Below are 15,897 nucleotides of genomic sequence, written 5' to 3'. Positions count from 1 at the left end.
GACAGCTTTACCTGTCATTTCCAATACAGAACATATCCGGAGAGTGAACTTTTGGCTAGCACGTTGGTCATGATTGAATGACGTTTTCGTCTGTCTCAGTTTTGATGCATTTCCTCCCAATGTATGTGTTTGTCCCAATCAGGAGCATTTTGGTGTTATTTAAAAAAAATTTTTTTTTTTTTTTTTAATAAAGCACATCCAAACACATAAGGTTCCAATGTATGTTTATTACAAACAGCAATAGGGTCACACGTGGTTTGCCAGGGGGCCTTCGATCCAAACATACACAAACATAATACAAGTTTCCACGGTTGCCAGATATCTCCATGGTCCCCTGATTTCGTTGAAATTAAGGTGACATCCCCGGGAGAATATATATATATCTTCAGACAGAACTCCTCACGGTACTCACCATTCAGCCAGAGTCTCCACAGCACAGAGAGAGTCCGCAAGTATTTTTTCGATTCAAAAGTGCCTAATTTTAGTACACCATAAGTGCGTGAATGGACGGTCAATGCGTTTCGGCAACTACCTTCAACTGGACCATATATGCACCAATCCATGTCTCTGCTCCACTCCCCAAAAGTCTAGCTATATTTCGCCGAGGCACTCTCAGCCCCACATTGGAGAAGAGTTTCCTCGGTATGTCACGCCGTATTCCTAGGATATCCAGTTTCTTGTTAAAATATTGCTAATGCATTTAAAGATGGCCACCATGGATGCATGCACATCCAATGTGGCCATGCGGTTCTCTTAGAATAACATTTCTTTTAAAATTACATTTCTTAGAACATTACAAAAACATTCAGAGATAACCGGTCTTCAAAGTCAAAAGGCATTGGAAAACCCAATAGGTTTAACTGACAATCTATTGGCTTTGTCAATGCTTGTGTAAATATTGATACAAAAAATCCAATGGGGGAAATGAAGTCAAAGGAAACAGCTTTATACCATACAGTTCTAAAGAACTGTTTTGTATTATTTAACCCTAATGTTGTAGGGTAAATGCGTTCTATATATTGTTTTTAAATGTAGTCATAGTGTTATTAATATAACCACAGGTACAATTGTTGAGGAATTCAGCTGAGGGCAGAAAGCTAAATAGTTTGATAATAAAGTTTGCTGAAGTCGTTTGTCATTGTAGTTTTGTAGTTTGGTCTTGTGTGTCTTTTAAATGTTAACCAAATAAAACATCTAATGATATAACTCTTTACGTCTTAGATCACACAACAAGCACACCAAGAACAATCACAAGTTCGCCCCAATTAAGCACATCTACACCCCCAACAATAAGAAGTACACCTGACACAAGCACAACAACGAGAAGCACACCTGACAAAAGCACAACAACGAGAAGCACACCCAGAACAAGCACAACAACGAGAAGCACACCCGGAACAAGCTCAACAACAAGAACCACACCCGGAACAAGCTCAACAACGAGAAGCACACCCGGAACAAGCATAACAACGAGAAGCACACCCGGAACAAGCTCAACAACGAGAAGCACACTTGGAACAAGCACATCAACGAGAAGCACACCCGGAACAAGCACAACAATGAGAAGCACACCCGGAACAAGCTCAACAATGAGAAGCACACTTGGAACAAGCACATCAACGAGAAGCACACCCAGAACAAGCACAACAATGAGAAGCACACCCGGAACAAGCTCAACAACAAGAAGCACACCCAGAACAAGCTCAACAACGAGAAGCACACCCGGAACAAGCACAACAATGAGAAGCACACCCGGAACAAGCTCAACAACGAGAAGCACACCCGGAACAAGCACAACAATGAGAAGCACACCCGGAACAAGCTCAACAACAAGAACCACACCTGGAACAAGCTCAACACCGAGAAGCACACTTGGAACAAGCACATCAACGAGAAGCACACCCGGAACAAGCTCAACAACGAGAAGCACACCCGGAACAAGCACAACCATGAGAAGCACACCCAGAACAAGCTCAACAACCAGAACCACACCTGGAACAAGCTCAACAACGAGAAGCACACCCGGAACAAGCACAACAACAAGAAGCACACCCGGAACAAGCACCACAGTAAGCACCACAAGCACAAGCACTACAGGAAGAACAACCACAACTCTTCCTCCACCCACAAGTGAGTATTATTATGTGTAATATATACATTACCTGGCTTTACTATGGATGTTTTCTGCTTTTTACATGGCAGGTGTTTAACATTTTGTTCATCACATCATGAAAATAAGAATGTCTTTTTATATTGCACTGTATACCTCTCTTCTCCTCACTAGTCTACCCATTAGAGCTTTCACTCTCGGAGCAGGAGATCCGAAATCCAATCCCAACTTCTCAATTAGGCTCTGGGAACTTATTTCCTCATACGTCACTTGGCTTGTATGCTAAAATCATGGGCTCTTTAAACAGTCTCACTCCCAGAAAGAAGGGATATATAGTACTTGCCCTTTGCATTTTTATTTATTCATGGGTTTAAAATGTTAACTGATATTCAGAAAGTGAATTGAGACGATTTTCCATCATGTTATCCAGGCGGTTATTTTTCATAGACCACGTGACTTTTTAATGTAGGGAATGTCTAATAATTGGGATTGGTCTCTTGGTGTGAAAACCAGGTATTTATATCACCACTTTGAGGAGGGGTTGTTGCATCAGCCCGACAAGAACCACCAGTCACGTCAATCAGCTTGCATCACTAGCAGTGCACGCCTGCTGATGCGTTGAACTCAGCGCCTGTGCATTAACCCACCTATATCTCTCAGAAGCTTAACACATTCTGACTTAGCACTCGCCCCAAGAGCAGTCAGGTGGTCTTCCTACAGCCAGACTCTCTGGAGGCATGAAGGTAGAGAGCAGAGTCACTCACATGTCTGATACTTCTGCCACTCGGCTGACTCAGATTCAGGGTCCTCACCAGAAGATAGGCATCCAGGACTTCTTGCTTCTGGCCCACACCTCTCAGTGGCCTGCAAAATTCATTTCTAATCACAAAACTAGGTGTTATATGCATTTTTTTTACACACAGGGGCCTGCAGTGGCAAAGACCTATAGGCGGCACCATATACTCGATCCGCAAAACAAATGTTTCCTCAAACATTATTTCTCTTTTAAAGAAGTTGCTTGGGCTGATACCAGAGAGGGGCCAATGCATGACTTTGGTGACCCAGGCCCCACAAAAGCTTCTGAAAGTCTGTACTATTAGTATCTTAGGGGTGTATCAGATGTTGTTTCCAGATTCTTGAAAGAACAAACTCATCTCTGTTGGATTATGCTGAAAAGGCAAATATAAACCAATATTAAGTAGAATTGTATTCCATAATGATGTCATCTTTATTCAATATATGATTTTTTAATAAAAATAGCATCAATGATCCTCCATTTAACCATCAGTGAGTTTTCACAGATGTGTTTGGTTTACTATGTGTCTCTGTACGGCTTGTCTTTCCTATAGGCCAAGTCACCTGCAGTGCCTCTGGAGACCCACACTACAACACATTTGACCAAAGAGTCCATCACTTCATGGGCAACTGCACGTACATGCTAGCCACGCTTTGCAGCCAAGGGAACAGCCTGCCTTTCTTCAATGTCTCTGCAACCAATGAGTTTCGAGGTTCGAACACCGAGGTCTCCTACGTCAACTCGGTGCACGTGGATGTCTATGGCAGCCGGATAACCCTGCTCAAGAACAAGAAAGTGAACGTAAGTTGTCTACACAACTGTCTGCTGTCACTTGAGAGTCAGGGCCATACCCTGGAGGTGCTGCAACAAGGCGCTTTTGTGTTACAGAATGAGCAGCAGAGACTCATGTGCCTCCTTCTGTGATGTGCACCAAGTGGATGTATATTTTACAAATGTGTTATGTTCAAGACAGTAATCAATGTTTTGCACTGAGTGTGGCCTGTGCACATTTGGGGGTGCATGTGCCCCATAAAACACACTGTACTGCTGATGTGATTGTAGAGAAGAAAGGCTGACAGGCAACAAACTGTGCACCCCATAGGAAAGGAAGTCTAAAACCAATATTAAAGAAGCACTTGGGTGTTCGAGGTGCCCCTAAGGATAGCCGTAAGAGGTTGACATCACAAACGTTACCCACCTGTAGAGGGATCCCTGCACTATCCCTGTAGTCCTATTGGTCCCTCTGCCCTGAAAGGTGAAACAGGCAATTGCAATTCCTCATCCTACTTCAATGCTGCACTGTCTCTGGTGCTGGTGCAAAAAGGACAGGGCATTTTTTTCATAAACATGAACACTGTCTGTTCCATGAGAGGAGATGGGGCAGACCCTAGTCTTCTACGTCAAAATAGCAGTGGCCCTGCCCTTTCTCACTAGGACAGAATGAAGAAAAGTGGGTCTGCCTGGAAAGGAAATCATCTGCAGTGGGAAGTGTTGTATGGAGATGAACATAAGGTCCAGGTGGAGAGCTTTGCCGTGCAACTTAACCCGTTGACTACGGTGCGAATTCCGCCACGGTGCGGGCATTTTAAACAGTGGGTGGAGTTTGGACAGCCCCCGGCCATCCTCACACACACCCACCGTCCCGTGGGATGGCCGGGGGCTGTCCTCAGCACCGAACGTGTTAAAGGGCTTTTGGACTGTATGAGATTACTTGTTCTAACAATGATTCTCACCCAAGATAATGTCACAGGGGTGACTGTATGTTTTTCTGTAGAAGGCAGTAGTTGTGATTTTTGTGAGGAATACAAATTGGGCTCTGAGTGAAGGTTTCCTTCTATGATCAGAATTTCCTATGGTCTCTTGGGTGACTGTAGGCTAGAGGGTGAGTTGTTTGTTGCTAAAGGAATAGTTTCTCAACAGCAATGTCCGATTGTCTGGAGAGATGTTGAAAGGGGTTGGCTGATGGTCATAGCAGCATTGAAAGACACTGTCCTTTCAAAATGTGCCAATCGTAGATGTGTCGGTAGGTGTTTATTAGGAGAGGATGATGAGTGTTTGTGTGTTTGTGTGTAGAGAAAGATTGACTGACAGGAGTCCTGGACTCCAGAGGGTTAACTAGGAAGATTTTCAGGAGGCTGATGAGATCAGGCAAAACATCCACTGCTGAGAGTGACCTGGGACTTTCAAAGCACAAATCCATGGCTTCCGGGTGACAAACCCAAGATTTTAGAGTCCATTGAATGGGGGCCACAGGAATCTGATTGTCAATGACAGGGAGACCAGACCTGGTTGATAAGGGGCCAGTTTAGATTTTAAATGGTCTTAAGGTCAATGCTCTTACACAAGAGATACTGGTTCTCCCTGGAAGAATCGGAATGTAGGTGTTCCTACGCATGAGCAGCTGGACGGAGTCGAATACTTAAATGACGGGGAAACCGGGGGACTTAAAATTCCCAATGATTTGACTGGTTTCCATCAGAAACTGGGACCAGCACTGGTTTAAGTTTAGGTCCTACTGTATCTTTAAATAGAGATATTTCTAGTAGCATCTATCCTGAAAAGATGGTTCCAATGGGTCTGGAAGCAGATTGACCAACCCTTAGAGTTAAACAGACACACCATGAGGGAAAATTAAAACCCTCGAGTCACTCCCAGGACAAGTCCTGGGTCAGATGGCTCATGTGGCAATTCCAACTCAACCACAGGTGCAGTCTTTCCCTATACATATGTTGCTAGGTACTTCTGACCCACCAGGGTTCCCAGGAGAGACTTCCGCCACAGGTAGAAGCAGATGGCCTGTAGTTCTACTTTCTATATTAGCTGCCACTGCCACCAATCCTGGGGACGAGACAGTAATCCCTCGCCACTATTTCCCCAGTCCAGTAGAGTCTAGTTCTCTGACAAAGCATCAAACAATTCATCTTGGAACACCCTCTAGTGGTAGCGGTGATGCTGCAAGGCAGACATGATCACATGGCAGATTTGGAACCCACAAAATAAGTTTGCATGTTACAGTGATCTATACATGAGGGACCTTTGTTGTCTCAATTGCAAGTGTTCTCCCCCTTTTCTAGGCATACTTGTATATAACTTCTCCATGCATCCCACAACCATTCTTCAATCATTCCCCTGGCAGTCTCTAGTCATTCTCTGGCCCTTCTGCAGGTGTTTTGTGCTGAGATTCTCCAACTACTATTCCTCAAATATTTTTCAGATATTTCTTAGGTATTGTAAAGGCATTCACTAGGATACTTTGAATATTCTGCAATTAGTGTATATGGGGAATGCAAACTTTCTCTTGATATTTCCCTAACAAAAGGCAGGCACCTTCAGGCGATAGCCATGCACTGCCCAGGTTTTTTATGAACATCCCTCAAGCATTAGTTGGTCATTCTCTGAGATTCCATATGCGTTCTAAGTTTAAATTGGAGCTCAATACTTATAAACAATTATAACTTGGAAAAAGATTTTGGAAAATATGTATTTCATTTTAAATGCCAAGGTCGTTTTGCTGCTGCTCAAGTTGTCTCAAATTCTAATTTTAATTTTAATTTATCTCTATATACCCGTAAAACCCCCTACTTCGCTGATCCAATTTAAAAAACATTTACAATATTTTTCAAAATTTACCCAGTCATCTGTGTTTATCCAACCTCAGTTTTGCTCACTAATACACATCCAATACTGAGTCCCATATATTTCAAAAATGTTAATAAGTAGGTTTTGTCACATATTTACTCAATTGCTTCTTGATTCACTAAGTACCTGATGGTGCATTCACCTGCTTATATTCACTAATGTTATGCTTATGTAAACTAATAGATTATTTCCTCCAATAGTTCTCTCAACCAGTTCATAATTTACTCATAATATTTTGAATCACTGATTGCCTACTCACTTCTGGTCTTTTATTATTTAACACATGTGTACTTGCTATCAACGGGTTCTTCCTTCACTTATTAACATACTCAGATTTAAATGAGTTTAAATCACGCATTAATTAACTCAGTATTTCTCCGGTTCATCCTCCAGCTCAGCCTGTGTCTATGTAGGGTGTAGACCATGATTTCAGTCAGTCGCATCACTCTTTTTCACTCTTCTCCCTGCAGGTGAACGGGAAGCGCATGGGTCTACCAATCGCGATTGGAGGCGGTAGAGTCACTATCAGGAACAGCGGCATCTATGTTCTTTTGCAGACTGACTTCAAACTAGCTGTACAGTTCGATGGAAACCATTACGTGGATGTCTCTGTGCCACCGGCATACAGCGGGCTACTTTGCGGATTGTGTGGTAAGTAATGTTGGGGTGTTTCTATAGTTGTTGTTATACATGCAGATGCAACAGCCAGTGGAATGCACAGCTGAGTTTGGCCAAGTACTACTATGTGGCACCTCACAGAAATATCACCCATACCTAAGGCATTTACAGAATAAAGGTTCAATGCATTACCCGCTACGTTCAGTGTGGTGACTTTCCCCCTGTCACAAGACGACCAGGGCTCAATCAACCATACACCTCTGTTTACTTCACAGGTTGATTGAGAAACTATAGAATGTAGTCCATCTTTAATGTCTGGTAGCCACACGGTCTAATCCAATCAAACAAAAGTAACACTGAAGAGCCAATGATGGTGTTGTTCATTTTAGTGTCCTCTCCTACTGCGGGCACCCATGGATGCTGGGACAGATCCATGCGATGGATACCAACTTGCAGTCACAACTGGTGCTGTGAGAGATGAGGGTGATAAGATGCCAATTGAACATCTCCTTGCAGTGCATGCAATTAAAAGTTTAACACGTTGCCCAGATAAAGAGTAATTTTACATCCAACAGGTTCTCCTGGGTGGAAATAGTCTCTTAAACATCGAACATCCCAGCATTCCTCTCAGGCACATCAACATTTTATTCATCAAACTATTCCAGGAGCACAGACTCACAGCCAGATGTTGGTGAATGTGTGAAATTGTTGCCAGTCTTGTTTTGCTACAGACTCTCCCAGTGTCTTAAAACTAGACCAGAATACCCACTCACTAGATTATTGTGCACAGTCCTAAATGCCTCTTGCCTCTTTTCAGGTAACTATAATGACGACCCAAGTGATGACAACATAAAGCCTGACGGAACGACTGCAAAAGACTCTAATGAGTTGGGGAACAGCTGGATACTGCTGGAAAAGAATGAAATGTATGTACAAGTCAACATCTGTAATATCTTTTCAACATATTTGGGATAAAATACACTCTGCCTTACATTATAAGGATATTGCAGGTCACCGAGGAGTTGCACAACCATATAGAAGAACAAGACAGAAGGCCAAGTTCCTTTATAAATTCATGCAAATTACCTGCAGCCCATTGGCCAGCTTGCATTCTTTCTTGTCACTGGAAGAGACAGTGCTAGGTGTGGTGGGTGTGCAACAATATGCGCGGCTGGCTGAGAAGATAGAAACAGCGGGAGGTGGGGTGGTGAAGATCTGACATTGGAAGTCAGCTCAATCCATGAAGAGACAGGAGAGGCAGTGGGATTTGGGTCTGGTATGCTCTATTCCACTGCATGAAGAAATAGTGGCATTGAAATTATGCATGTGCTGGTGGGCATAGCTGTCATCATGAAGTGAGCCAGCTACATATGGCAGTGCCAGACCACACCCCCCCTCCACTGCATCACCCAGTGACATAAGGGACAGCCTCGAACTGGCCGCAGCCCGTAAACCAATAGTGTTAATGTTAAAATGAGCAAAACACCTTGAGCTCAATGCTAACTTGCAATAGGTTCTTACAAGCAAATTGTGCATGCATTTTCTTATTACATCCACCTTCTAACATCAAAATATGCCTGGAATAAGAACATTATGTACTACTTTTTATAATTAGATTATTGTCTTTCACTTAATATATGATCAGTATTATAGATTACAAGCAGTTGAATTTAAAATAAAGCTTTGAAGGTTCAAACATTTGTTCCTGAAGTAGCAGCCTTTTTGCACTAAGAGAAGTGAAGACAGAAACACATAACAAACCTTACAAAAAAAGAGTTCTTCTGATAGATCTGATCTTCACATCAGTGAGGAAAGACCTTCTGAATTCACGTTTGTTTCTCTTCAGATGCTCTACCGGTGGTGTGAACGAGGCATGTGACCCTGCGCTTGAGACCGAGGTGCAGAAGGATACAGTGTGTGGAATCATCACTGACCCCACAGGTAGAGGGCGCTCGTTGTGTGGTGCTTTGTGTTCATTGGGATATAATTTCAGTTCTCCGGCAGTCTTCAGTTGCCTTCATCAACATGCCATCCTATGCATAAAAACTCAACTCATTTCTATATATTATTTTAAATAGTATAAATACTCACACCTATAGATGTACAATCATATTCATGGCACATAGGGTGCACGTAGTAGTATAAACATGCAAATACTCATGTTAAGTACAACCTTTCTATACATTATTCTAAATAGTATAAATACGTACCCCTATAGATGTAAATTCATATTCATGAAGTACAATTAATATGGGTGTAGCGCGGCACTTCATGGTATATAGAGTGCATGTAGTGGACGACCAACCACTGGTTTCTTGAGCATAATCGAGTCTCCTGAGAAGAGCAAGAGCCGTTATGTTCCCACCCCATATGTTTCTTCTGTGGTAACTTTGTTGCGGTTTGTTCATTTCAATTAGAAAACATATCCAGAAAATGTATTGTGAGGAAAAACCATTGATGAGATTATTTTGTAATGTTGATCTTGTATAAAGGATACAACAACTCGGATAATATTTGTTGAGGAACAATAGCAGAGAAATTAGCAGGAGTACTACAAATGTATGAGCACTGAATTATTGAAATTGAGTCCATTGTGAGGTGATCGGAGGGTGACCATGGCAGAGTTTCAAAACCCCTTTTTAGGTCATGAGTACATTGGTTTGGTGATAGGTCCTACACTACGTCCTGAGGATGAACTCAGTGCTTGCAGGGCTCGGGCATATTAATGATGGCTTTAGCTCCACAGGCAGGACTTGGTTCCAACGATTAGATTAGTTTGGTGATGCGAGCTACACCACAGTCTTGGGTCAGACCCAGTAAGTCTTGGGGTTTAGTAGACTGGATTGATAAAGGGGTCCTACATCATAGTATGGGGTTGGACCCAGTAAGTCTTAGGGTTTAGTTGATTGGATTGATGGGTTCACTACCACAGTCTAGGGTTGGACCCGGTGATTCCGGGGTTCCAGTATGTTGGTGCAGTATTGGCTCCTGCAGCACAGGAGGAAGTATGACTCAATAACATCAGAGCTCTTCAACATTAGGAAAGCAATAGTTCCTGTACAACTGCCAGAAGCAATTATCAAGGGTCCTAGCACCAGAGAGGGTTTGTCTTCCTGTTTTTAACTTGTAAGACTGGAGTTTGGAACAGCATTTTGTTTTACTATAGTAGGGAGAGGGCTATAATTGGAGGTTCCTCCAGGATGTTGGGGTATTATTGTCCTGATTCAGGGAAGATAGTGCGAAGTCCCATCCCTGTGTACATTTTCATGCACAGAAATGCTTGTCCACATGTTCCTCACCACAGCAAGCTTTCATGTACACATGTTTTTACCTCCAGGCATCTTCAAAGATTGTCATGCCAAGGTCCCACCACAGAACTTCTTCAAGAGCTGCGTGTTTGACATGTGCGCCACCGGAGGACAGTCCTTGTCCCTGTGCTATGCGCTGCAGGCCTATGCGGCACATTGTACCAACGCCGGAGTCTGTGTGCAGTGGAGAAACAACACTTTCTGTCGTAAGTTGTCTTCTTTACTGAGAATTTCCATAATTTGAAGGATTTACCACAGACCTAAGTTTTTTTTAACATCCTAGAATGAGAGTTTTTTTCTCTCAATATGCATAGACACCAGATGGTATTTTTTGTGGGTTTTCTGTTGCACCTGACACAAAAAATAGGTATGTTCACTACATACATTGAAAACAATTGTTTTATCCTATGAGGCTGTTAGTTGGGATAATGTCTACTGTCTCAGGTGGGATCATGTCTGCGTGTCTCAGTTGGGACAATGTCTGCGTGTCTCAGTTGGGACAATGTCTGTGTGTCTCTGTAGCCATACGCCAGTAACCTTTAGGACTGTTCCATACGTCAGCTGTATTCACTAATACAACGTTTTCCTTTGTCCTCAGCAATCTCCTGCCCTGGTGGCAGCAAGTATGAGAGCTGCGGCTCCAGATGCCCTGCCACGTGCTTCAGCACTGCCACTTCCGGCTCCTGTGGGTCCGCCCCCACGGAAGGCTGCTTCTGTGACGAAGGCTTCATCCTCAGTGGGGACAGGTGTGTTCCTCCGACGGACTGCGGCTGCACCGACGCCGACAACAACTACCATCAGGTAATCTGTCCAGATGGAATGTGTTGGAAGTATTGTCTGCCATGTCTGTTTTCATGTTTCATCAGCATTGCTGGATTCATTCACTCCTTATGCCATCCACCGAATATTGCACTGTCGGATTGGAAATACGCGCAGGATTTCATATATAATATATGTCGCTGCTCAGGGCTTTGCCTGCTTACGAGGTACCCTCTCCTCTAGTTGTAGATTGACACTTAAACCCTTACAGAAGTATCATAAAGCAGTTATAAGGTCTTTCCACACATTCAGGGTAGAATGTTTTAGTGTAACCAGGGACAAACAGAAACAGCATGTGGAATGTTAAACCATAAGGCCTATACCAGCCACATATTCATCCTCTTACCTTCCATTGTCTTCAGTGGGGCTCCCAACATTCCAGTGTTCTAGGTAAAGGGTATTAAGGCTGTTAATGACCCTCCTGTCAATTATGGGTCTATCAGGGGGGGAGAGCAATTAACCAGCATTATTGCCTTGCAGGTAAAAAACCATAAGGCTCTTAGCATCCCCTTCCCACCTCAAGAGTGGTGATTTTGACTCACCGTGGGACACACAACTCCTCTGTATACCGCAGCGGCAGCTCTCAGACCAGAAGCTGCTTTCTCTACCACTCTCTTTTAGCTGCTCCCTTCTTTAGCAAGGTAGAGATGTAAGCCCAAACACTTGGTAAAAAATAAGCAGGCTTGGCCATTTATAATTGTTTTCCAGTTTATGTGATGTTGTTCAGGCTTACATTTCTTCTTTAACAAGGAAGGGCTGGGGTTAGCACAGACTGAAAGTAAGAGCAACTACTGGTATGTTTAGTGGAGCACCAGAACCCTGGACTAGGGGTGGGACATGAGACAAGGCAATCCAAAGAGGAGGGAGCTGGCAGCCACAGGATCCTCCCTTATTGGTGCTCTTATGGTAGCTACAGACACGAAGCGGAGCATTGTGATTGGCTGGTCAGCTCCGGGCATTCTGCTCTATAGCACTATAGACCCAGGTCTTGAACAGGTTCTAAGGCCACACTCCTGGAGGGCTGTCTTCTTAGCAGACCCTTCCACCAGTTAAAAGCAGAATCTCTTCATTAAATGAGGGAAAACAGGATTAAATCACTGGAAATGGCACCTTTACGACCAATACCATGCTACTCTTCATGGTAGAATGCCACATTCTAGTATTCTTAGCGAGAAGGACCAGGGCAGTGGACTCCTCACACTGTGTGGAACAGGGAATTAGAGGTCCTAATAGTAAAGACATTGCAGGTCAGTTGAGAGAATTCCACAAATGGCCTCTTAACTGCTCTAGCCTCCTGCCCTGGAGACCAAAGTAATACTCTATACAGAGTTTATAGCGCACCTTCCAGTGTATCCTGCTGAAGTGAGTCCACACTCTTTTCAGCCTTACGTGACGCCACGTATCAATGACCATTGAGCAGCATCATCACACTCACATACCCTCTTCTTTTTTCAGCTCGGTGAAAGTTGGTACACTCAATCAGACTGCAGCGAACGATGCACATGTAACCACAATAACGCAATCACATGCACTGCATGGAAGTGTGGACCACAAGAGAGGTGTGAAGTGACAGACGGCGTGCTGAGCTGTCACTCAACTGGTGAGTTGTCACTTTGCTATTCTGATTTTGCCTCAGACATTAATCATTTGTGTCTGGTACAGACTTGTAAGGGAGAGAGCCCGGGAACTTTGCAGTATGTCTGGGTCCCACCTCCACACCTCTGGCTTACAAATGGCAGAGTTTAGCCGTTAGCAACCATGTGACCATCTTGTGAAATCTGTTGGCTTCCGTAGCATGCGCCAGTGGTCTTGGTTCATCCACTTAACCGGAGCTTGTAGTGTCAGCCCTTGTTGGACGCTTCAGTGGAGAGACCCCCACCACCATGAGCTGTATGCTTGCTTTACAATGCTCCATGGGGCTGAGGGTTAGGATGAGTTACTGGACTGCTACCCATGTTCAAATGTAGGCTGCCCATATTCATAGCTCACCATAGCTCTACACCATGAATTATTGGAGTAACACCAAGATGTACACACATGTGCATTGATGGCCCTCTTGGAATGGGTTTCTATCAAATGCCACCCATTCCAAGATGCCGCGAATGTGCAAGAATGCACTGCGATGCTTGTGCATGTGGGTATCATGTGGGTATCATGATGCATGCATGAGCATGCTCGTGAAGGACGAACACACATAGTTTGTGGCATGTGATATGGCATGGGGGGTATTTTTAATTTTCTATTCTACATTGTGTGCGGTCATATTGTACTGGCAAGTGAAACATGTTTTTTTTTTAAAACAAGAGAATCAGCATTGCTTTGCAGTTGCTGGTCCTTAAAAGTATATCGAATGTATTCAGTGGGATGGGGAGGAAAAGGGGAAGAAAACAAAGGAAACTCAGACACTCTCCTGGAGTGCACCATACAAAATAAAATTAACATTGACAAAGCCAACAGATCTGACCTGGTCAACCTGATGTGCTTGTGACGTTTTTATTAATTTATTTTTGCAAGCAAAAATCAGAAAAAAGAATATAAGTAAAAAAGAATAAAAAAGAACACATGCCACTACCTTAATATGCTTGCAATTATTTTTTTTACATGTAATTAACTATGACACTGTACTGAGACCTATATGATGAAGCTGAATACAGTTACAGTGATATAGATTGAGTGAAATGACCAGTTTGCTGCACTTTATCTCCTTGGTACTCATCTGATTGTTTTTTGGGCTTTCTGTTGTCACTGCCTGTTGTTGGCTGGGAAACTGGGATCCTTGAAGAAAATAGATCTGCCCAGGATCACATAGGTGGTCGACTAGGAGAGACAGTGTGAGATGCCTCACTTGCTTCCAAGTGATAACTCAGCCTTAAGACTACATCATCACGTGATAGATATCTTTCACACTGATATCCAAATTCACTTGGAAGCACTGTACAAATGTTCAACACAATGTATAGATTACTTAGTAACCTAATTGGCTGCTGTCAATCAGAAAATGTGCCATTTTAAAGGTAAACCCATAATGAGTACTGCTGCAGAAAAATCCAATTCTAAGGGACAATTTGTCACTATATCAAGAACTAACTTGACAGTAACCGCTTTATGTGTATTTTTAACACCGCGCCCTCTAACACCATAATATTCTCTACCTTTAACTCTATTACCAACCTCTACCCCATAAAACTACCCTAACTCACCCTTTAACTCTATTACCAACCACTACCCTGAACATTACCCTAACTCCATCCTAAACTCTGTTACCCACACCTACCCCTAAAAGTACCTTTACCACAGTCATTAACTTTAGGAACAACTTCATCGCTTAACACTACCGAAACGCCAGGCTTTAACTCTATTTCCAACCAATAACCCTTAAAACTAACATACCTCCATCCATTAACTCTATTACCAATCACTAACCACAAACACTACCCTAACTCCATCCCATAACTCTGTTATCCAGAGCTCGCCTTAACATTACCCAAACCCCTGACCTTAATTCTTACCCAACCGAAGCATTAATACTCCTCTAACTCCAGCCCTTAACTCTGCTACAAACCAACAATCCATAACATCAACCTAACCTCAGCCCTTAACTCTATTACCAACCCTTAATACTAACCTAACTCAAGCCTTTTAACTGTGTTACCAAACCCTAACACAACTCTAAGCCTAGTCCTTAACTCTGTGTGCGATGCCTAACCCTAACCCTACTCTAACTCGATCACTTAAATTTATTACCAACCTTTAAAACAAACCTAAACCCATCCCTTAACTCCATTTCCTACCTAACTTCTAACACAACCCTAAGCTCAACCTTTACATCTATTACCAGCCAATAACAATGAACACCACCTCAACCCTAGTCATTAAATCTGTTACCCAGCCCAAACCTTTAATATTTCGCTAACTCCCCCCCCAACTCTGCTACCAACCACTACCCTAATCTCGGCATTTAACTCTATTACCCACTCCTAACCATTGATGCTCCGCAAACCACAGCCTTTAACTCTATTACCCACACCTACCCCAACACTACCCTAATCCCAGTCTTTAACTCTGATACTCACCTTTAACCAGTAATACTCCTCTGACACCAGCCCTTAACTCTGCTACCACCTACTACCCTAATTTCTGCCTTTAACTCTATTGCCCACTCCTAATCACTGATACTCTCAAAACCCCACACCTATCCCAACACTACCCTAAACTCGGCTATTAATTTTATTACCCACTCCTAACCATTCATACTCCTCGAACCCCAGCCTTTAACTCTGTTACCCAGATCTACCCAAAAACTATGCTAATCATAGTCCTTAACTCTATTACCCACCTATAACCATTAAAACTCCTGTAACACCAGTACTTTATTCTGGTAACCACTTTAGCACTATCCTAATCCCAATCCTTAACTCACTCCAGCCCATAACGCTATTACACACCCATACCCCTTAACGCTACTCTGTTCCCAGCCTTTATCTCTATTACTAGAAGTTAGCACTAATCTAATCCCAGCCCTCAGCTCTATTACTAACCCCTAAAAACTTCTCTCAGCCTATTCCATAAATCTGTTAGCAACTCATAACCCCTAACGCTCCTCTAAC

General features: G+C 43.1%; 1 protein-coding gene across 1 annotated transcript in view; it reads left to right on the top strand.

Annotated features, from left to right (window-relative positions):
• Nucleotides 1-15,897, top strand: part of LOC144791347 (uncharacterized) — a 363,412-nt gene that overhangs the window by 318,287 nt on the left and 29,228 nt on the right. Inside the window, exons 106-113 of the mRNA XM_078666025.1 lie at nt 1,222-2,130; nt 3,460-3,707; nt 7,016-7,196; nt 7,981-8,089; nt 9,010-9,104; nt 10,501-10,677; nt 11,070-11,272; nt 12,746-12,890. Of these exons, the coding sequence (XP_078522151.1) occupies nt 1,222-2,130; nt 3,460-3,707; nt 7,016-7,196; nt 7,981-8,089; nt 9,010-9,104; nt 10,501-10,677; nt 11,070-11,272; nt 12,746-12,890 (2,067 nt within the window). The remainder of the gene's footprint in view (nt 1-1,221; nt 2,131-3,459; nt 3,708-7,015; nt 7,197-7,980; nt 8,090-9,009; nt 9,105-10,500; nt 10,678-11,069; nt 11,273-12,745; nt 12,891-15,897) is intronic.

The sequence above is a fragment of the Lissotriton helveticus genome, chromosome 11, assembly GCF_964261635.1.
Source record: "Lissotriton helveticus chromosome 11, aLisHel1.1, whole genome shotgun sequence".
Classification (NCBI taxonomy): domain Eukaryota; kingdom Metazoa; phylum Chordata; class Amphibia; order Caudata; family Salamandridae; genus Lissotriton; species Lissotriton helveticus.
Note: the sequence above shows the minus strand (reverse complement) of the source record. Positions and strands in the feature narration are given on the sequence as shown.